At 39.0% G+C, this 24,452-nt stretch overlaps 1 protein-coding gene across 1 annotated transcript; it reads right to left on the bottom strand.

Annotated features, from left to right (window-relative positions):
* Positions 1–283: 283 nt before the first annotated feature.
* pibf1 (progesterone immunomodulatory binding factor 1) lies at positions 284–24,405 on the bottom strand. Its single transcript, XM_058651430.1, has 18 exons — positions 23,634–24,405; positions 23,116–23,216; positions 22,767–22,965; positions 22,155–22,274; positions 20,671–20,804; positions 19,417–19,525; positions 19,187–19,306; positions 19,032–19,093; positions 18,736–18,861; positions 18,045–18,143; positions 13,032–13,197; positions 10,580–10,730; positions 9,777–9,867; positions 8,312–8,414; positions 5,539–5,669; positions 4,221–4,305; positions 2,389–2,568; positions 284–2,095 (listed from the first exon to the last, which is right to left on the bottom strand). Exons 1-18 carry the CDS (start codon positions 23,898–23,900, stop codon positions 2,048–2,050), a joined length of 2,292 nt encoding a protein of 763 aa, XP_058507413.1. The 5' UTR covers positions 23,901–24,405; the 3' UTR covers positions 284–2,047.
* Positions 24,406–24,452: the final 47 nt, after the last annotated feature.

Raw genomic sequence — 24,452 nt, 5'->3', positions numbered from 1 at the left:
CGATAAATGTGAGTTTTTAGAAGGAATTTAAAAGAAAAAAGTTTTCTTGCATTAGATCATCAACCAGTTACCAGCTCATTTTGTGCTCCAAATCTAATCTGGTTATCTGTCTCAGTCCCAATCACAACTATTAACAGTAGCTTAAAATAAGCAGTGATAATCAGAAGGAGTTTGCATTCAGGATGACTTCTCTCTCTAACATTATATAATGTTGTTTTCCTTCGTTTATTTAAGGTCTAGTGTTGTTTACAAGTGGGTCAAACCTTGTTGAGTACAATAAAGTACCATCCATTTATCTTGTACATTTTAACACCAAAATATAAACAAGTCCTTAAAAAAAAATAAAACATCATACATTATATGGACCATTAATACTGCATTTAAGTTGAAATGTATGTGTTACAGTATATGTTGGGTATCTATATCTATATATGTATTATATCGATATATATTAATTATAAACGGTTAAAGCTACCATCAGACAAATGTCTATCTTGACAGATATATATTATATATTATAGGTCAGTTATTCCAAAGAATGGGTCGGGACCCACAAACAGGTGGCGGGGGATTTTTTTGGGGGATCCTTAGACAGAATTTTCCCCAACCCTTTAGTTCAATTTTTTTTAGTGTATATGTTTGAAATAACATGCATAAAATGGAATTGTATTTCATTTACCAAAAATTTCAAAAAGTGCAACAGATATAGCAAATTTTCCCTGATCATAATTTAATTTGTGATTTGGGTCACAATATTTTGTAAAATGAGTAAAAAAATGGGCTTGTAAGAAGTTTGGGAAACACTGGTGTGGTTTTCTCATGTTGTTTTCATACATGAACTGTTTGGGTTTGCCACTTACGTATAACGACAGCAGCAGGACGTTGTCTGGATGAGACAGCAGGAGGATGTAGGGGCTTGAGCTTGGACGAAGCAGGGCACTTGCACTTTCACTCGCTGTGGATTCTCCAGAGTTTTCCCTGCTGTGTTCTCACACGGGCTCTCACTCACGAGAAGCTGGCAGGAGAATCTCCAGATCGACTTCAGCGGACATTTGTGTTCACACATACAGTCTCTCTGGAGAATCCCAAGAGTTCCGCACGTGTCTGGAGGCAGCATATTTCTCAGAGGGGCATACGTCAAAATAAGAATAGCCACAATCAACGCAGCAGAAGCAGTGATATTTAATATCCTAACAATTCAAATAAGTATTACCTCGCACCGAGATTGCGGAGTGCTCTTTTATTAAAACGATTTTAAAATAAGAGAACCCTCTTGTTTAGGACGAACAGTCACACATTTTCACACCTTGTGCTCTATTATGGAAAATACATTGAGCAACTGAAATTTAGAGATAAAGGGGGCCTGCAGATATCCAACACATTGTGCAATGTGTACATAAATCGATAAGACATACAAGTGACAGGCACGCTTTAAGTTCTGATGTGATGTTTGCTCTAGTTATCAAGTATAACAAGATAATCAGGCGGTGTATTGTGCCGTACTACAGGGTCGATTTAGAAAAGGCACTCCGATGGGGAAAAGTGACAAACGCAGCAGTCATCTGGCCATGTTTAATATGACACCGATAAGAACATGGTCTGAAATGATAAAAGGTATGCTTGCTATGTCTATATTTAAAGCCAAAGGAGCCTCAGCTTGGGCAAATCAAGGGCTAAGCTTCCTTCAAATGCTGTTTGTGGCCACCAGTATCTGCAAACCTGGAAAAGATGAAGAAATAATGATAGACAGACCTAATAAAACCGAGTGCTGCCAAGAAAGAGAAATTCTTGGGCAGTCAGTTAGTTAGGAATGTGTACCCCGTGGAAGGTACTACCTCTGGTTTTGGACCAGTGCGTGGAGAATTTATCCTCTCTGAATAATCTGTTACCAAGGTGGAGAACAAAACACGGACAACAACAGGTTTCTGCGTTTTTGTATAAAAGTGTAATTCACAGGTTTTAAATACAAACATTTTTGACAAATTAAAAGATAGTTTGACCTGAGTGCTCGACAATTAACAGCAGCAGTGGTAAAATAAACGGCTGTTTATTTGTGCCTCGGCTTTTGGTACCAGTCCGGAACTTGTTTATTGGTCTGTAAATGAGTTGGGGAGACAAAGAGAAAAGGGTAAGAAAAGGTAAGGTCAGAAAAGTCTTCGATGTGTGACAACAAACGGCTGCTGACTCTTTTATGATCCAAAGGAAATATGGTATTCTACAGCATATCTTTACTCAGGTGATTACACTGAAAACATTGAATGAAAACCAAGTGTCAAAAGCAATTTGTCATTTTGAGAGAAACTTTAGTGCCCCTTTGTGTGAACGTCTGTCTGGACAGGTTCAGGTGGTGTGACTCATACAAGGGTGTTACCAATATTAGTCACTTACAAATACAATAGGTTTGGGTTTGTTTGGCGACTCCTCCACTGCAGCCTTGTTGATACGTTTGGTCTGCTGTTTTCCTGCACCAGAGGTCGTGACGCTAGGTTTGGCTGTGTCCAGCAGGTCCAGAGAGTCTCCCTCTCCGGACTGCATTCTGATCAGGACCTGCTTCATCACGGCTAACTCCTGCACAACAACACCGCACATACAATTAGGGATATCTGAGATAAGCACAACAATAACTCAAACTCAAAGAAAAATAAATGGGTGAAAGTTTGGTAAACATGGCAACGACTTTAAGAAACGTCTTCATACACACAGGTCTGGTTTATGTGTGTGTATATATGTATATATATATATATATATATATATATATATATATATATATATATTTATGTATATACACACATATACATATATATATACATATATATTCACACACGAGCATGATAGAGGTTATGTGCTATGACATGATCATTTTTCCCAAATGTAAGTATTGGTTGTATGTGTGTAATTCTAATCGAATTTTTTAAAATCAAAAGAAAACGTATACATCTGGTGAAATGTCTGTCCGATGCCACAGTTGAACTCTTCCAAGACCAACTGAGGGAAAATTTGCAATAAGCTCGACAAGCCCAAGGGTCTGCAGTGGTGGTAGCAGGGCAGAGTTGGAGGACTCCGGGCCATTTCACGGTTCTATTTATCACTCCTGAGGACATGAGCCCCGGCATGTCACACACGCACGAGCGCACACACGCACCCTGGTGGCATCCCAAACAGCCAGGCTAAGGAACAGCTGTCTGTGACAGGGCACATACTTCATACAGCAAACGGCTGGTTTAAGAGGGGGGGGGCGTAGACTCCCACGTGTGTGCACATACGGGCACACGCAATCTTGGAGGAAACAGTGCAACACAGTGCAATAAAAAGCCTGTTTGTTTAAAGGTTTAAAAAAAAATAATAAAAAAAATGCAACAATGCATCATCGGCTTCAAGGCGGTCTCAACCCAGCTCTCTTTCCTGTTAGTGGGTGAAGAGTCCAACTACAAATTCACTCTGATTATTTGTCATTATACAAGCAAATACACAAAATATTTGTTGAGAATAAAATGTTGTAAAATGTATTTTTCAGGTTGTGGATAAAACAAAACAAGACAGGTAAATATTGTCTGCGAGTTAAAGGAAACTGCACGGCCATTTGAAAGATAAGGTAAGCTAAGAGGAAGATAAGATAACCTACAGTAAGATGAAATGAGATAAGATCAGATAAGATTAAGGAAAAGTAGATAGTAAGGCACATAAGTAAATATTTTTTTATACACAATGACATGTAAAAAAACAGAATATATGGTATATATATAAATATATTGTAAAGATACAGAAACAGTTGTTTTATATTTCATATACTACTTAAATGGAAAATAATCTTTTGTTGCAGCTACAATGAAAATATTTTTGTTATATTTTACTAAAATGGAGAACAGGGAAAAAAGTATAGTGTAGCATTACGTTTTGTAATATTTTTTTCCAAACTAAATCTTGATTAACACAAAGGTATTTCTTACTAATATAGTAACTGAATATAGCTTTTACAGCTCCATAACATCACAGTGGATAATATCACATGTTAAAAGTAGGGTCACACCAGTTCATTGATTATTAATCACTGAACTTAAATCACTTAAAACAAATAAGTTAACTGTGATTTGATTTTTGTTGTTGTTGTTAGATGTGATTAATCTGTAGTTAATTTGCTACTCTTCGGTTTGTAGACAAATCAAGACATTTAAGGATGTTTTTATGATTTTATGCCCCAATTTACAGATCATCACGTGTACCTCTTGATGGTTAAGGAGTCTCTCCAGATCAGCGGCCATGTTGTTCTTCACCTGCTGCAGACCATTCCGCTCTTTCCTCAGAGAACTGTGGTTTACACCAAAAAGATACAATGTGGAGAGATGAGTTTACAGAAGAAATATTACTGTTCTTATTGCAGGTTATAATGACTACGTTGTGATATTCTGAGTGGGCCTAGAGTAACTCACTGAACAAGTCAGTCCTGCTTATGCCATCTGCTTATGTAATTCCGTAAGGCAGGTTTTGTGAAGGTTGTATAATTAGTGTAATGTATATTCTGTACAGTAAATGCCAATTGGTTATAAGAATGAGTTCTGCCTTAAATGAGGGTCAGGTCTGGGTCAACTCAGCAGGTATGAATGTGTGGCATTCATACACAGGTGTCATGTAAAGGCACACTGACTTAGACGTGTGTGTAATATATCTTACATACACACCCTGTGTTACTGTTATGTCTTTTTGTTGCTTTTTTAAGTTGTATTATACAGAAATAAACAAGTCATCAATGCATTGGAAATATTGGTTTGTGTCTCTATCCGGTTGAAAAACAATCTATGTAGAAAACAAAATAAAAAATGGATAAAACTGAAAATTATGGACAGAAAATTACCTGAAACTAATATTTGTAATGTTAAAAAAATGGCTTTTGGGTATAATTGCCGTATTACATAAGAAACTCAGTGATATGCACTGTTAAACACAACCACAGTAGAAATTTCAATGTCACTGTCAATCATGTGAAGCATGAGAAGATAATGGCAGGAGTGTTTTGTTATTTTTCTTGGGTTTTTTTTGCACTCCTACTTGCCCCAGGTGAGCGCTCGCTAGTTGTGAAGCAGCAAGAGAAAACCTGCAGTCTGTGCGTTTGCATATTTCCCAGGTCAAAATGCAGATTGAGGACTAGCGACGATTTAGGTCAGAGCCAGGTCGATCTACTGTACATGCTTGTGCTCATGTCAAAAACGATCACTTCTTGTGCATGTGCATAAACATAAACATGCGTGCAGGTTTGCACAACTGCAGAATGAGTAAGGTGTGTGATAAGGAGAGGGGGAGAGAGAGAGAGAGAGAGAGAGAGAGAGAGGATTACAAAAGTAAACAGGGCTGAAAAAACAGCAATGGGTGGGGAGGTATGGCCTGCTGCCAGGATGATTAACTTACAAGATACAGTATATAACCGCAAAACAAAAGACAAAAGACTTAATGGTCTTCAATCAAGTAAAAGCTTGTGCGTTGATATTCTTTTATGTTCAGGTATTGAATAGAGACATGTGAGAATGTGCACTTCTGTTCATGTACCTCACGTCGTCCTCGAGCGACGAGACGCGTTCCTTCAGCGCGCCGATCTGTGCCTCCTTTTGTCGGGCGGTCTCGATCAGGTAGCTATAGGGCTGCTGCGTCTGGTCCAACAGACGATTGGCTGCCGACAACTGACAAAAGAAAAAAAAAATGCATGTGCATAGCTGAGTCATTATAGGAACTATAACTTCCCCTGCACCACCCCTCCCTCCTCCAACACACACATTTAATAACACATCTCATGACTACATAGTTATTCACAAAGAAAACAGACAAAGACAAAGGTATTCTCATATAAATACTTAAGGCTTATGGAGGATCACTTGTTAACCTGAAAAAACCATACTGAACATGACAAAGCAGAGAATCCACTTTCCTCCGCGAACTTCAATCTTTTGGGACAAAGAAAGGATGGCACGATACCACTTCTTTGTGTCAATACCAATATCACAAACTCCAGTATCTGCCGATACCGATACCAGTCCGATTCAGTCGTTTTAGACTATGAAGCTGTAAACAACATATTTGTGCTGTTGCATGTGCCACCTGCAGCCGTTATTCACCAACTGTCACAAATATTCTTCTTCCATAAAGGAAAGAACATGACTCAGCTCAAATGCTTCTGCTCATTTTTCTTTACATTTTATGTGCATAGTGAAGCATGCAACAGTTTTTTACGGCTCTTTGCAACACTGTAATACGACATGGTACAAGTGTTTGTCCACGCCTCAACAGTCCAGAACTGTTCAGAGACTTTAAGCCAACCCCTGGAGGAACTCTTTGCATGGACATGTTAAGGCTAGTTAATAATATTGTCTCCGACACTAATCGTGCCCTGAACGGAGAATACAGATTGGAGACACATGGTTGCAACATTTACTAGGATCAGACTGACTCACTCTTGTGGGCATCGTGAATCCTAAAATTAAACACCAATCCCAAGATCAAGGGGAAACCTAAATGTTTTGTTTGATGTGATTGGGTTGTCTATTTTGCCAATATCTGTCGTAATTGTTCTGCAAATCTAATTATACAAGTCAAATTTCAGATTTAAATGCAGAATAATAAAGTATATTAAACATTTAGTCAATTAAAAATAACAGCAGTGAGACGTCAACATGAAAGTCGACAATTCTAATATATTTTAGATCGGAACCTGAACCGTGCGTTCATTTGGAGCCGCATTGACAAAGACACAATTTTGCAAGAGCCACTAACCACTATATTTTTACAGGATGAAAAAACATGATGTATAATGCAATACCTAAAAAATATATGTAAGGATAAAACTGTGCAAATCTGAAATCTAACATTAATCACTTTAGTTATTTTGTAGTTTTTGTAGTAAACAAATTTAGCTTACATTTTTTACAGTATGTTGTCATGCGTCATGTTGACATTCTGACGTTTGCTTTTATGTTCATTTTTAATAATAACACGTCTCCAAATTACAATCGTAAAAAGGAAGAAATAAAGAAGAAAATGCAACACAAATTCAAAAACTTAACAACCTCCTCCTTGCCTTTGATGACATAAAAGCCCATTTACAGTGTTTTAAACATCCCTCACAGGAGTGCATGTTCTGTACCTGTATCATAGTTAAATGTCTGTGAAACAATAGATAATGTTTGGGTGTTACACATTAAACCACTTTTACAGCCAGCAGTGAGCAGAACTGGCTGGGAGGGTCAGGAGAATAGTTAGTCAGGGCACCTGTGTGGGTGGTTAAGTGGTTAACACCCTTGCCCGTGCCAGTGAATGGGATGTATAATTGTTCACCCTTTCCTTTCATACTCGATGAATCATGAGGTGTTCAACATGAGTAGCAGTCAGTCATAGATGACAGTTGAATGGCCTATGGCTCATTAGGTCAAAGTCTGCCCAGCCTTCTCTCTCCTGTCTGCTCTCAGTGAGACTACAATAATAATAATAATAGTATTAAAAAAAACAAAAAACAAGCACGAAACACGCAAGCTCACGAGCTGAGGTGTCGTTCTTAGAAGCAAAACTCACGCTGGATGATTTTTACAATCTTAGCACGTGTGTTAGACACGTGATGAAACATAGACACACACCTAAAATTAAAGTCTTAGTTGTTGCGCATGCACACGGCGTGCAAATGCAACAAAAGCCTCAGTGATCGGTGCAGTCAGTGTGTTGTTGATGGGGCGAGTGAAGAGCATGGCCGTCACAGTTTTTTGGCTCTGCTGACAGGTGTGACAAGTGCGAAGACTTAAGATTCTCACTTTTCACATGCTGGGTCTGAGTTGTTAAACAAACTGTCAGTTTACTGACACGAGTTAAAAAGGCGGAAACTCAGCGTTGCCATTGTTAAAGACCTGAAGTTTCGAATCGTTCGACGTATGTGGCACTCAACCGCACAAGCTGCTGAATTAGAATAAATTTGTCATTTTGTGGCCATTGTTTTCCTTTCAGAGAAATAAAAAAGCAACCCTCAGTCATGTCATGACTGAGTCTCTCTTTGAGAACAATTACGTGTACTTTTGCTACTGACTCAGCAGAGGAACTGTGTGTGAGAAAAGAAACGATCAAAGACGAGCTCCAGAACTTGGCTCTGTGATAATAACTGTTATGTCATTAGAGAGAAGGAAAAGCCAGAAGAAATAAATCATTGTAACCTTTGATCGCAGTCACTATGATTTGAATGGCTACTTTTTTTTGCTTCTGGTTTTACATTCACTTGCAGATGTCCCACACGCAGGCAAACACCTGGATGTTGTATTTGTGTATGTGTTGGTATGTATTAGTTTACCTCCTCGGATATCCGTCCCGACTGTGACTCGTGTCTCTCCAGCTCTCTCCTCAGTGTCGTGTTCTGCCGCTCGAGCTGTAACACCCTGCGGGCCAGGTGAACGCTGCATGACAGCCACACAAACACAGTCGTGAAAATTCCAAAACATGATAACACAAACAAGTTTACACTAGCGTGTAATTTCCATGATGTTTGTGTAGTCATAGCAGAGGTTTATAGCTGTACACGCAGTACATGCTTTCAAAATCAAAGATTTGTGTGCGGAAAATATTTGAGGATTCTTCAACATGTCGATTCCTAATGAGAATATAAAAAGACAATGAGGGTGACAGTGGAGCTACAACAATTATTATAGGGCTGCAACTAGCGATTATTTTCATAATCGTTTCAGATTAATGGATTATTTACATAATCCATTAATCTCTCAATTATTTTCTTGATGAATCAAATAGTTTTGTCCATAAAATGTCAGAAAATACTGATCAGTGTTTCTCAAACCTAGAAAGGATGATGTTCTCAAATGTCTTGTTTTGTCCAAAAACTATTCTGTTTTAATGAATTCTTTGTAATACGGAGCACAGAAATCAGAAAATATTCACATTTAAGCTAAAAAAATCTGAAAACTTGTTTTAATTCCTTAAAAACACCCATACCGTTTAATCGATTATCGATTACTAAATCGATTAATTTAGTAATCTATTAAAAATCGGTTAATCGAGTAATTGTTTTAGCCCTAAAACAATGACTGGTATTTTTCACAAGTTTAGGGGCCAATCAACAAATCAATTCAGCCAGAAAATAATAAATGGATAACATACAGCATGCCATAATAATACAATGTGAAAGGTAGAAGAGAAAGCACTCAAGAGAGTGCAAACATCCACTAAGGCTGCTCAGTTATCTCACAAAGTAAACAAGTCTTGTTTTTGTTTTTCTTCAAAATCCAATAATTTCTTCCTTGGGCCCTAATTTACATCAAGAATATTTGATAAAAATCCATCCTTTTACTTTGTGCGTTCTGCTGCTCACTGACACACAAACAAACAGACAAACACGGATAAAAACAAAACCTAAGGAGAGACAGCAGAAGAATTAAAGCTGACATGAATTTTGTTGAAGAAAATCCATGTGTAAAATATTAACACAACATGCTGTCTCTACGGTCACAATAAAATCAGATGTCGGTTTGATTTCGATTCTTTTTTTTTTTTTTTTTTTTTTACAGACCCTGCAGACTATTATTAAGGCAGACAGTTTTCCTACCTGCTCATTAAACATACAGTACGTGGTGCAGGGCAGACGAAGAATGGGGGTGAAAAAGGCCCCATTAAAAATATACAAGAAACTATGCAAATTAAATGACTGAAAGGTTGATTTGTTTAGCTTACAAAAAATAAAACGTTCTTGTTTTTAATGACATCTCCCGTTGCATGATCTCATATTTGAAATAAATCATGTGCTGTACCTCTGCTTTAGTCTTCTTTTGGCCGTTGTGGGAACATTGGCTCCATAGCCATATGAGAACAAAACTCTCTCTGCCTCCTCTTCGTCCTCAACTGGAGACAAACAAACGTAAACAACAAGTCATTATATAACTCCATGACCAATAACCATGTGCTGTACTTTCAGAATTTTTGAAGGGATCACCAATTAAAAACTAGTCTAAAACTACACATTAACATTGTAATCTCATATAATGAGCATAATGAAAAGAAGGGACTTTAAGGTCTAGTGTGTAAGAATCAGTGACATCTACTGTTGAAACTGCAGAGAGCAACAAACAGGGGGGACTCTTATTCCATTCTTTCCTAAGCACATCATCAACATGAAAGTTATAAACAATGCTGCAGAAACATGACAGCACAAGATGGTGGCATCTATAAAGCAAGGCCAATGCTTAAAGTAGACAGGGCTTATTCTAAGGATATGAAAATCAAACAAATGTTTTTTAAAAATGATTAGACACATATGCAAACATACTTATGGGTTGTATGTTCAATGTATGCCAATTACCCCACCTGAATATCACACACATGACCTTTTAGACTTTAAAAATGAAAGAAAAGTCCTGTTCCATCAAATTTCTCAAGGTCCCTTGATCACACTTTCAAAGCAACAAATGATTTTCCTTACGTCTCGACTTGTATCACACACGTTTTTAAAGCCCTGGTCATGTTCATGACATGTGTACAGTATCTGTTTTCCTTGTTTTGTTTGTACTTCTATTGTAACGTCATGGGCTTGAGCGAGGTAGCGTTACATGCTTACTCTCAGCAGCCTGCATTGTGACTTGATCTAACTCCTGCTCCAGTTTTTCGTATGTCTCCAGGCGAGAAGCCTGCTCGGCATTCCGAGCTTGCAGCTCCACGACCTGCTTGTCTGATGACGTCTGCAGCCTGTAAAACTCCTGAGTGAGGAGCTGAGAGAGAGAGAGAGGGAGAGGGAGAGAGAGAGAGAGAGAGAGATACAACAAGAAGAAGAGTAGCTTTTCAACTTGAACAAAATATTCTCCAGGGAAATAAAGTTACTGTCAGTTATTGCACTGTATTATTGTAGTACGGTTCTGTATAGGGCTGCAGCGATAATTTTAATAATTGTTTAATTGGTTGAGTACTTTTTTTTTAATTAATAACAAGCTCTCTGATCATTCAGCTTCTCAAATGTGAATATTTCCTGGTATTCTTTGTTTTATATAACGATCAAATCAGTGAAACTGAATAATTCTTGTTTGTGGGGAAAAACATGACATTTGAAAACATTTCATTTCAAGGTTTGGGAAACATTAATTTATTTTTGACCTAATAACTGAGGATTAATCAAGAAAATATTCAATGAACATAATCATTACTTGCGGTCCTAGTACCATCACATTCTGTCGTTTCTAATGAAATGATGGATAAAAGATTATAATCTAATCTGTATCTGTATAGAGCTGAAACAATTACTCAATTACAATTACTTAGCAAATGAATCAATTACTAAAGTAATCGTCAACTATTTTGATAATCAATTCATTGGTTTGAAGCTTTTTTCATGATTAAAACCAGATTTCTGGTTGTTTCAGCTTCTTAAATGTGAATATTTTCCACGTAATAAAGAAATCATTTAAACTGAATCTTTTTGGTTCGTGACAAAACAAGACATTTGAGAACATCATAATTTCCAGGTTTGACAAACACTGATCAACGTTTTTTTTAACGTTTTCTGATATTTTATGGACCAGACGATTAATCGAGAAAATAATCAACAGATTAATCGATTATTTCATTCAAGTGTCAACTAAAACCAAATTGTTTTTGTTTTTTTTACGACGATTAGTCCTCCAGAGTAACTGTTATGGTAAATATAGAAATGTTTTCCTACAAAGCATTTTGCGATTCACTGTTTCTCATTTTCCCACACTGACAAAGACAGAGAAGCTAAAAAAAGAAGAAGAAAAAGTCCATGAAAGGAAGAACTGGAACAAAATCAAAGCTGAGCAACAAACTAAGATGCCAGCAGTTGAACTGTTCACTTGCTTGTAAGGAACGAAAAATGCGCAAGTGTGTACAACGCATCGCTGAATCACGTACATAGTGTTTGTCGCTCAGTTAAGCAGGACAGGGTTCAATAAAGGTGAGGAAATGGACCTGATCTTGGTTCATTAATACATCAATAATCAGTGTAGGTTTGGGACAGAGGACAGAGACAGTAATGGAGCCAATGGACAGAAAGAAAGAGCAAAAAAGACATAATTCTAAGCAAATCAAATCTTTAAAGGCTGTGAGGTTTGATTTGGTTGCTTTCATTCATGTGATATTTGCAGCAAGTATTTTACTTACTGTCGATTCTGGCTTTCATAATGTTGGTGAAGAGTACAACAGAACATCAAGACTGAGATTTATGAAACATTCTAGGAGACAACAACCCTTCAATGCGAGCATAAGAATGAGGAATGAACGAATGTAACACATGACACAGGACTTTAAGCTTGATTACAAACAGTTGACGGAGAATACGTGACTATAATCATTAATACAGTTTGTCCTTTAGGGCTGCAAATACCTTTACTTTCATATACTTTCTCGTTGAATCAGTCCGTTGTTAGGGCCATAAAATGTTCATCTGTGTTTCCCCAACTCTCTAAATGATGAAGATCTAAACTGTCTCTTTTCGTCCACAAAGTAAAATTATTCTTTTTTAATTATTTTTTCTTCAAATATTCACATTTATGAAGCTGAAAAACCAGAGAGCCTGTTTTAATTAGTCTAAAAACATACAAACCAATTAAACTGCACCTGGACAACAGGATTGAAGAGTTTGCCTTTGTAAACGTTTTCATGACATTATCATCATAATACGTTTTACTGTAATTTATTTGATAATGTGACAAAAGGAGGATTTGTATTTGGCATATCTGCTAATCCTTCTACATTAGTGCTTCTGCTTCCCAAACAAGGGGTCGGCATTAAAGAGCTGATTATGACAGATTAGTGACAGTATCAGTTGCAGCAGTTTATTCTGCAGCACCACAGGACACTTTACAAATCAGTATCCTTTGTTGTACTCAATCAGCTCCAGGGATAACGGGAGTTGCAACAGTCTGTCGCTGTTATTTCAGTGGGTCTTTGAAATCCCTCGTTCACCTCCATCATTATTTATTCCAAATTAATTGGAAACTGAGCAGGACTTGTAACCGGGTATATGCAACAATCCTTTTTTTTGTTTATTTTAGGAGTACCTCCAGTTTCTTCTGTTGTTTCTCACACTCCACCTGACACTGTGCCAGAGACTTCGCCGTCTCCTCCTTGACCATCTGAGCGCGTTCGGCTTCGAAGGAGTGCAGCTTGGCCTGGTTTGAGAGCTCGGCTACCCGGCTGTCAGTTCCCAGCTGGAGCTGACGGTACCTGCGTGGACGGAGACACAAACACAGGCACATTACACACCTCGGTGAATGTGAATGCGAGTCAGTTCCTTGAAAAGACAAAAAAAGAAATGAGTAAGTGTGAGATCATTTGTTTTGGTGCAGACAGAGATGTGGACTGTAAACTCCTGGCTGAGCTAAGACATGCACCTGGCACCTGATGCAACATTGTCCTTCATAGGAATATAATCACATTCTAGTGATAATCTACACAATGACATGTTTGTTTTGACAGTGTTCTGCCTTGCACAATAATCATTTGGGGGGAAATTTGCATGTTCGCTAAGTGCTAAGAGGCTCGATATCTACGGCATGACACCAAATCACACAAGAGCCACGCCAAGCATTAAATCATCTGGTGACAGAAGAATATTTGTCAATGTTGCTTGCAGCAAAGTTTGGTCTCATTTGATCATCCATGATTCTACCTGGCAGCTGGAGGAAGATGTTTCTTATTAAGTGGGTAGCAACTCTCAGATGATACTGTCAAAGCCTCGTCACAAAAATGCGTGCGAGTGAGAAAGCTCACACAAAACATGACACGGAGACCGTTTGCCAAGAGCACAACAATATAATAGGCAATTAAGTCGCTTATAATTTTGATTAGAGATAGTTTTATGATCATTTACTGCTTGCCTCATCTTAAATTGAGGATATTTGAGGTTTGGACGGTTGGTTGGATGTTAGCAAAGCAACATAAAAACCTTTTAAAGACATTTTATAGAGTAAAAATTAACTTAATCAGAATAATTGTGCGAGCCGTGTTTGCTTCTTCAGGCAGAGTTCAAACACAAACACACAGAGGCTCTGTCCCACTGTAGATGTTCTCTGGATAATATTAATAACTCTCGATTACAGCTGACCTGATAGAATTTCATCATCCATAGAGTGCAGGCCTGAGCTGTGTGCTCACAGTGACAGACGTGTACACATGGCCGGCATATTACACCTTCGTTCATGAATGGCCGCCGCAATCTAGATTCAAAGAGGCAAAACGTCCCTAAGAAAGTGAAAATGTTATTTTCTCTCCTCTTAAATGGCAATTTTAGACGTTCCCAGTGGAAATTCCATGAGGGCATGTTTTTGTCCGCGACAAAGTTGAACATGGAAAACTGTATTCAATACTTTGTTGAGGAGATGATTGCCATAACTGGCATTCTGAAACGGAGCACTGAGATTCAAGCCGGTTCTCTACGCTATGATCATCTGACGCCATTTCAAGCTTGTCTGCTTCATTCTTTGCCCCAAAAATAGGGACGTGCGTGGGGTTAGGTGTTAAGGGCTTGTGGCTAGCATCTGTCGTTGCTGGCCTGTGATGCGACGCAGCAAGGCAACGTGATCGCTGCAAAGAGACGGGGAGAGAGAGAGGGAGAGAGAGAGAGAGAGAGAGGGAGGGGGAGAGAGGGAGAGAGAGAGAGAGAGAGGGAGAGAGAGAGGGAGAGTGACGTGCATGTGTGTGTTTGTCTGCATGTGTGGAAATTCCAACAGCTGGTGGTTTGGATCTGGAGAAATGACTGGCATGTAGTAGTAACGCCGGACAGGGACACTACGACTACTACTACTGCGGCTGCTGTTGCTGCATGTCTACATGTGTGAGTGTGTGTGTGCACTTTTATTCGTTACCTCTTCAGGAGCTTTTCTGGCATAAACACTGAGCCCGTCAGGACCAGTATAGTCCCCGTGGAGACCAACATCTGGTCCTTGGTTAGGTTTAAGGCTACGATTTGAATTTTGGGCTTTAGATTGATTTTAGATTAGGCTGTTTAACTTAATGGAACTCAAAACAATTACTCGTTGAATCGACTATTAATCAATTACTAAATGGATCGTCAACGGTTTGAGTGTTTTTTGAAGAATTAAAACAATTTTCAGCTTCGTACATGTGAAAATGTCCTGGTTTATTTGCTCCACATATCAAAGAAAATATTGTTTATGAAATTAATCATTAGTTGCAGCCCTAATCAAATATCTATCATAAATCGATAGTCACTAATTTGTGTGTGTGTGTGTGTGTGTGTGTGTTTGCCTAACACACATAACTTGATACATACCAGCATGTATGCAGGAGAAATAAAGTACAAAAACATGGTTTACCATATATTCCATTTGTGCACATAGTGCTTATATTCACAATATGCATTTATATGTATTTATATTCTGATTCTATTCCATTTGTATTTATTTATTTCCCTTTTATTACTGATAAACCTCATTAAAAACTTACTTAGGTATGTGATGATCGTATGTGAAAAACTTACTTAGGTATGTGATCACATAATATTGTCAAGCTCATTTTTAAGTTAAATGCGAGTACGATAGCTGAATCTGTCTGTTTTCGTATAGCATTGTTTGCAGAAGAGATGTTTGTGTGATATTTGCGTGTGTGTGTCTGTGTAAGTTGCAGTTTATGTGCAAAATTTGAAACTTTCTACATGACCATGACCCAGAGGCACCAAAAGGACATGAATAAATATATAAATAAATAAATGCAACAACAGAAAAATACACAAGGTCTTACTATGGAATCACAACTCATTTCACTTTAAACTGTCAGCCAGAGTTCAATAAGAACCTTTCCTTTGCATTCTACTTGCACTGAAAGTATTTTACTCCCACCAAGTAGGCCAGTAAGACCAGCTCGTACTAAACTGACCTCTGACTTATAATATGTGACCTTTGGACAGCTCTTAAAAGCAAAATGTCCATCTGCTTTTAAGTTAGAGCTGGTAAACAACAACTACAACAGTCCCGCTGCACCCAGTGACAACCTGCGACGGGCTAACACATCAGCAAGAGGCATTTCTGCTGACGGTAAGTGAGTGTGATCTTACGTGACCCATAAATCGTATCGTACGTTTAAAAATGTTGTCACTAATGAGCGCGGTGATTATGTTCAATTTATGCGGTGCGCTATTTTGGCTCAGGACAAACGCACACACAAAACGTGCTTCCAATTGATGTTTGGCCAACAAAGACAAGGGATTGATTGAAAATAATGGGATGATATCCAGGTAAAATTTGTTTTTGTTTTCGTGACAGTTTAACCGTTGACCTCAGGTGAACTCTGTTTACTTTCCACTGTAAATGGGTATTAACAGTGACTCGCCAAGAGTCGTATATATGCAGACTACGCTCACTTCTCCCTTTCTCTTAAACTTAAGTGGGCTTCGTACACCAGAAAGACTGATTTTTCTCGGGACTACTTTCGTTCAAGCAGTGACTTTCATTTCAAAATGCACAATCTGGCTATTTTGGTCCACTCGGTTTACTCCATCTGACATCGAAATTTCATTGTGCAATCTGTGGTATAATGACAATAAAGATGCTTTCCTTGCTATAGAAACATGGTAGTGTAAGCCCTCAGGAAAACACGCCCACTAACCATAACCCAATTTGTTTTAGACGCAGTCTTTTCTGTGACCCAATCAGCATCAAGTGAGAGTGTTTTCCCAGTAGGTGAGTCTTTCCTTGGGTGTGTTTTCCTGCTATGGCTACAGCTTTAAGTACCAATAAATAACTTATTCTAAGGCTCCAAAAAAATGCAAAAAAAATTATACACCGGGTGTGATTCACGGTCTGGGACCTTTCTATGCAGAGTTTGCATGTTCTCCCATGTGTCTGCGTGGGTTTCCTCCGGGCTCTGATCAACTCCTCCATTTGACCTCGCAAATTTCAGTTGTATAATGACAATATCCTTTCCTTTCACTGGATCTTTAAGTGCAGCAGATGTATGTGTGGGGGGGGGGGGAGACTTGGGAGTGTTTAACTCCCTGAGGACCACCAGTGCTGCTGAACACAGTGTTTGCTTTAATGCTACATCGCCAGTGGTCATGCTCCACTGATGACACAATCCTCCTTGATGATTCAAACACTATTGTATCCAAGAGCTTTGGGCTCAAGGTGGATTTAACGTTGACTGAACGTGCTTGTTATTAAAAACAGCAGCTTTTAGTGGTGTTGTTTCCTGTTGTTACATGTTTTATACATTACACTGCATTTATCTGACGAGTTACTGACTAGATGCTTTGCCACTTCAGATTAATGTAAGACACACTCCCAAGCCATGTATTATGTACTGCTTTAAGTGCTTGTTAAAACAAATATCTAAATCAGCCAATCACAGAGCAGCAACTTCAGTGCATTTAGGTTGATACCAGATGGGCTGGTCTGAGTATTTAAGAAACTGCTGATCTACGGGGATTTTCACACACAACCATCTCTAGAGTTTACAGAGACAAAAGGTCCAAAAAAAGACTAAAAAATATCCAGTGGGCTGCAGTTCTCTGGGCCAAATGCCTCGCCGTGATGCCAGATCTTACAGGAAAATAGTGAGACTGGTGCGAGATGTTGGATGCTACCATAAGTCAAAGAAGCACTCATTACAAGCCAGGTGTGCAGATGATGGGCTACACTGCAGGAAGACCACATCGGCTGTCACATTATTAGGTGGCCTGTGTACCTAATAAAGTGGCATTTAAGTGAATTATCTGCAATAAACAGTGATACTACTGTACTACTCAGCAGTACTGCATAATGAGGTAAAAAAACTTCATCAGAAGCAGCAATTAAAGAAATATTAAAGATCACAATAAAAGGATCTAATTATATAACTTTGGCCTTGGTATGTGAAGCACTTTGTACTGTAATTTATGAAAAATGCCATACATGTAAAGTTTGATTGGCTTTCGGTCACTGTCGCAATAAAGTACAATGAAATTGAGCAGCCATAAAGAAAAAGCATAAAAGAAAGAAGAAAAGAGGAATAAATAAACTATGGACTGGACACCTGTATCGAGTTATACCATGTGTGTGATAGATGGTAAAACTCACTGTTCCAGCAGCTGATCGTATCTGGACTGAGTGTCTCTCTCAGCTGCCACAGCTCTGTCTTTCTCCAGCACTGCATCGTCTCTGGACTCACGCAGATTCCTGGTAAAACAAAAACGCACGCAGACCGTTAAAGGATGCTCTCAACACTTGTGCAGAGGGTTATGCTTGTGTTGTGCTGTAAATATAAAACACATCTTTGTTGTTTTAAGGTTATGTCGGTATTTGCCTTTATTTTGGTGATACTGGAAAGATTACTTGATTAATCGATAATTAATTAATCGTCAATGATCTTGAGAATCGATTAATTAATCGGATTTTAGTGTTCTTTGAATAATTACTCCAACTTTGCAGCTTTTTAAATGTTTTGGTTTGTGGACAAAACCAGACATTTGAGAAAGTCATAATTTCGAGGTTTGGGAAACATCGAATCAAATAATCGACAAATTAACCGATCATGAAAATAATCATTTACATGTACAGTAATTATTTAAGCTGTACTGTATTTTTACTACTTGCTAAAACCTCTTGCATGTAAAATATAATAAAAAAAAATCCTCATGATTGCAGACAAGCAAACAAATAAAGACATTTTAATACACATCATTAATAAAATTGGCCTATTCCTTTGGTTTAAATAGCCTCTGATATTTACACGTGTTTCTTCAGAGTCAGATTTAAATGGTGAAGGTACCTGTTCTCTCTTTCGTACATCTCCCTGGAGGTTCTCTGCAGGTTGTCAATCTCCTGATGGGTTTTCAGTCTGATGTTCTCCAACTCCTCTCTTAACTTGTTCTCATACTCCATCTTATAATGGTCTCTGTAGCAGAAAGAAGGAGAGTTAATTAAATGAAGTGCCTTGCACAATTTCTTGTTACAAGTCAGATTGTTTTGCTGGCAGATGAAACCACTTATACCAAAAGTGGGTGATTTTCTAAAGAAGATAGAGCTTATAAAGATTAGATGAGAACAATCAGTGAAGAGCCTGACCTGGATGCTACATATTTTTCATAGGTGTCCTCCCTGGCCCTCTTGGTGTCTTCTAATTGCACCTGTGACATAGAGACAGGAAGTGAAAGTTACGTTAGAGGCCTTCATCCTAATACTTTGGAGTTGGATGACCATCCAAGCAGATCTTTGAGGACCTGAAGTCTTTCTAGGCGGTCCTCTTCATGTGCACAGCGGACATTTAGCTCCATGTTCTGCCTGTGGAGGTAGTCCTTGTCTTTCTCTAGTAAAGTCACTGTCTGCTGCAATGTTGCCACCTGGTGGAAAAGGATGGGACAAATTAAAGAAATGATGACAGCACACAGCAAACATGAGAATCCTGAAGATGAAACATGTTGTCAGTGTGTGCTCGAAATTTGTGAAGCACCTCTTTACTGAGTGAGTCCCTTTCTCTGGTCACTGCAGTGTGAGTCAGGTCCAGTGTTTCAAATCTCCTCTTTAACTCCCTCAGCTCTCGTTCAAAACTGTCACAATCTCTGTAAACAGCAGAGAGAAAGGGGTTAAGTTACAACTTAAATATCCACATCATGAACATGGAGGAGTAATAGAATTCATTAATCTACTGAGTGAGATTCATCCATTTACAGTATCCAGAATTTATTCTTCAGCGCTTTGACATTTTGATAACTGTTGCTTGACAAAACTTAAAGAGCGACAAAAGGGTCCAGTTGTCTCCAACCATAAACCTTCAGCCAGTTCTGTTCCTTGTGTATTTTAAGGCCTTGATATCAAGATCAGTATCCTTCTGTAAGCTTGTTTATTGTATGTTCTCGCTACTTTTAGTCAACTTAGGAGGAAAAAAGGTTTTAAAACTTTAAAACTACTGAGAGGAACAAGAAAAGGAGGTGGTCCATTTCAGCGTCTGCTGAAACAAACAGGGAGATTTATTTTTTTTCCTTTTTTATGACTGTGTCCGTGACCTAAGAAAATCCAGGTGCAAGACATGAGAGGAAAGTGTTGAGCAACAGGTTTGTCAAACCAAAACACATCATTTCTGTTTCTCAACATATTTTAAAAGTGTTGTGCACATGATGAGAGTATAAATCAGGCAAATATTTATGCATAGTTATGGAGTTTTGAAAAAATCTTTATCAAAATGAAATTGAAATTGAAAACACCTAACAAACAAAGATTTTGGCTGCAAACATGTATATAACACGATTATATAAAGGTCGTGTTATACACGATTATTTTCAGTACTTGTTTGGTCTGTAAAATGGCAGAAAAAATCAATGTAAAATGTGTTTACCAAACCTGGAAATGCTGATGTTCTTTTTCAGTTTTAATGATTTCTTTGTTATATGGAGCAAAGAAAGCAGAACATATTCACATTTAAGAAGCTAAAAAAAAAATTGTTTTAATTAGTAAGAAAAAGACTCTAAAACCAAACAATCAATAGCAGTATATTTTGATTCACTGGTTTGCCAAAGTTGCTCTTTAACCCAGAAGAAAATATGTTGTCTATGTTTTGTTCAGTTATTGGTCACTCGGTCACACTTTGGCCTCCTCCAAGTGTAAAAACAGCAGGGGCACTTTAAATATCACAGCCTGACCTCCTTCATTAGATCTAGAAAGAAGAAATCTATATTTCTCTGGTTCTCTCATACTATCACACACGCACCGTTTGATGTTCGGGTAGTTGACGAGGCGGTAGTCTCCTTCCTGGATCTGCTGCTTGGTATCAGCCAGTTCCAGTGTCAGTCTCTGGCTCCTCAATTCTAGCTCAGCACGCAGACGCCGCTCCTCCTCGTAGCTCTGCAGATACACATACACGTTTACAGACTTCATATGACAGGGACACCGCGCCAATTTCAAGCTGGCTTTTAATGAAAATGATGCTTTTATATCTTCGAATGTGTCGACTAGTGATTTGAACGGTAAAGCATCTTCGGAATCTTCAAAATCTTATTTTTTTATTAATACCATGCTTGTTTAAAACACTTCCAGGAGCATGCTTGTAGTGTCATACAGATGCAGCAGACGCTCTCATTGCAAACATCTCATCGTTGTCCTGAAATTACCTTGAGTTAATGACTAAATTGCATGCTGAGTGGTATCAGGAAACAAGCATCTGTTCAGTAACAACTTCAAAATAAAGTGTTATGGCATTGTTACTTGTCACTTGTTTGGTCTTGTACCACAAACACATTCTTTATATGTCAGTACACCTACACACAGCAGCCCGGGGCTGGTTACAGGCTACATTTGCCAGATTCTGACCCTGCCTCCAGATGAATCATCATTCACTGACTCATCTCATCACAGACTTCTCTGATCTGTAACCAACTTACACAGACACTAAATAACGAATATTGACAGGACGGAAGACAATGATGCACAGGTGGCGCAATCAATGTTAAAAGTAACAGTCTATGAATTTTAATCTCATAAATAAAAATGACAGCGGTTGACACAGAGTATTAGAGGTGTCAAAAAGAAATCAATTAATGTAAAAATTGTGATGCTTATCCTCGAGATTTTAAATTAACTAGACCCCATGGTTCTCAAATTCTGGCATGTGTACCACCAATGGTACGTGAGCTCCCTCTGGTGGTACTTGGAGGAAAAATCAGAAATATTGTTCTATGTGATCAAAGTGGAACTGATGATTTTGAATGGAATTCATTGAAAATTAAACAAAATAATAATACTAATGATGATAATAATTTGAAATTATAATAAGAGTCACCTTAACTCTCGCTCCATCTCCATCTCCATCTAATTTCACTATACCAGTATGTGAAGTATTAGTGAGGAAGAGGAGGATAATGAGAGAGCTTATCGGGAATTATAAATCTGCCTCCTGTGAAAAGTCTGTAGCTGACTTTGCTCGGCCTATTTACACCACTGTATTTTAACGTTGGTGATAATGGTGTTACTTCAAGACCTCCATATTTTCTCAGGTGGTACTTGACATAAAAATTTGAGAACCACTGGATTAGAAGCTTCCAAAAATCTATTTTATTTATTTATAAATAAAAATGCTCCAAACAGGCCAGTAGTAATTAGGTTAGAGTAAGTCTCCAGGAAATTAATGTAAGTAATTGCAATGTCCTCTGGAGTCATGTAAACCAGTGTGTGTGTGTGTGTGTGTGTGTTTGGTACCTCCATCAAAGCCTTCATCTGACTTCTGTGTGTGTCCAGCTCTTCAGTCAAACTGCCCTTCTTAACACTGAGCTCAGCCAGCTGAGCCCGGAGAGGAGTCACCACCTCGTAGAAACGCATCTAGAGACACATCAGTCAGTCAGTCATCATCTACCGCTTTTATCCTCTGACAGAGGGTCGCGGGGGGTGCTGTGCCAATCTCAGCTACATCGGGCGATAGGCGGGGTACACCCTGGACAGTTCGCCAGTCCATCGCAGGGCCACACACATATAGAGACAAACAACCATTCACTCTCACACTCACTCCTATGGTCAATTTGGAGTGTCCAATTTACCTATCCCCACATTGCATGTTTTTGGACTGTGGGAGGAAGCCGGAGAACCCGGAGAGAACCCACGCACACACGGGGAGAACATGCAAACTCCATGCAGAAAGGCCCTTGTTCCAACTGGGGCTCGAACCCGGGTCTTCTCGCTGCAAGGCGAGAGTGCTAACCACTACATCACTGTGTGGCCCTCTAGAGACACATATTACACAAAAAAGAAAATTCACCATGCTCCCTGAGCACTGAGCTTTCTGGTTACTATCAGGAAGAGAATCACCACACTTACAGCTACGTATTCCTGTATGGAGATGGTGTCTTCAGGGAGGTCACGGAGCTCCTGGTACTTGTCCTGGGAGATTTCCAGATCCCTGAGAGACTTCCGCAGCTCTCCAGCCTTTTCACACAGCTGTCGGTTTGTCTCCTCCAGCTGCTGCTGCTTGAGCAGAAGGGTCTCCATCTCCTGCTTCCGCAGAGCCTGCTCCCTTCTATAGAAGACAGGCCTTTTATTTTATTTTTCAGTTTCTTAAATTTGTGAATAAGGTTTCTTTGTTCCATATAACAAATCCATCATTAAAACTGAATCACGAGGCATTTGAGAATGTCATCATTTCCACTGTCCACCTTTCTTACTGTACCTGCTTTCTTCCTGAGCGAGTTTCAGCTGGCTGTCCAGTCTCAGGGCCAACACTTGTTTCTGATGTATGGTGTCATTCAGCTTCTCCTCCATCTCATCAATCTGAAACAGACACACAACGATCACAGACACAGACAAATTACTGCTGTAATAATAACTGCCACACAAGCCTGTGATTCCTTCAAGGATAATGAAAGTTACAGGTTAATAATTTTGTCACATAACTCTTATCAGATCTTCCATTTACTTTGTACATCTATTATTATATTCTAGTTCACTCGTATCCATCCGTATATCTTCTTATTAGTTTTATTCATTTACTGCATTACCATTATTTATTTTATTATCAATACTCACATCATCTTTAGTTGCCATTTGTAATGTTGCATTTTTCAACATTTTCTGACAGTTTAGGGACCAAACAAGTGCTCGATTAATCAAGAAAATAATCGTTAGTTGCAGCCCTATCTATTATTATGTAGTATTATTCCTCTGGGTCAGGCTGAAGATCCCCCTCACCTTGGACATGTGGTCGGCCTTCATGTTGTCTATGGTGAGATTTTTCTGAGACAGCTCGATCTTCAGCAGCTGGACGCTGTACAGCAGCTCCTTCCTCTCCAGCAGCTGACGGGTCGGCTTCTGGGAGCCGCCCCGCTGCTCGTCAGACGAGGACACGTCCTCGGTGGTGGGCACGGTCGTCTCCAGGCTGATGTCCTCAGACTCGGGCTCCAGCGAGGTGGAAGCGTTGGCCGCTGCCGTCTTCAGCTGATACTTCTTGGGAGGCATTTTTGACGCTATACCTCCTGTTTCTGTCGCTGACGTTTAGCTACACACACATGCAGCGGTTTGTTGGCAGAGAAACGCTAACAAATCACTAACCAATATGTCTGCCTCTTTCGTTTAAAAACAAAACCTTTTTACTTTATTATATAGGTAATAGGGATAGGTAAAATAATCTTTAAACAGCATACCCGCTACTTACGGGGAGCTGACAACCGCACACACGGGGAATTGTTTTTGTTTTCAAGGGTCCCGCTCCGAGCCGCCTGCTAACCGCCACTGTTTCAAGTGTTGGTGCTTTTAGCTACAGCGCCCTCTGTAGTAAATGACGTGCAACACCACCAACGTCCACTCCACTGTCAATAGAATGCAACGTCAGGTGCCTGCGTGTCTCCACCACAACCGCAAGGGGCGCTATACAATTACTTACTTCTTAAGTAAACCGGAACCGCCAGCTCTTATTCCGCCTTCCTTTACTGTTGTTTTCATTGAACAAGAATTAGATGGCCGACCAAAATTAACCACGGTGTTTTAAATAGTTAAACAGAAACACTGAAC

This window comes from Solea solea, chromosome 15, assembly GCF_958295425.1.
Source record: "Solea solea chromosome 15, fSolSol10.1, whole genome shotgun sequence".
Classification (NCBI taxonomy): Eukaryota; Metazoa; Chordata; class Actinopteri; order Pleuronectiformes; family Soleidae; genus Solea; species Solea solea.
The sequence above is the reverse complement of the archived record's forward strand: the minus strand, read 5'-3'. Positions and strand labels throughout refer to the sequence as shown.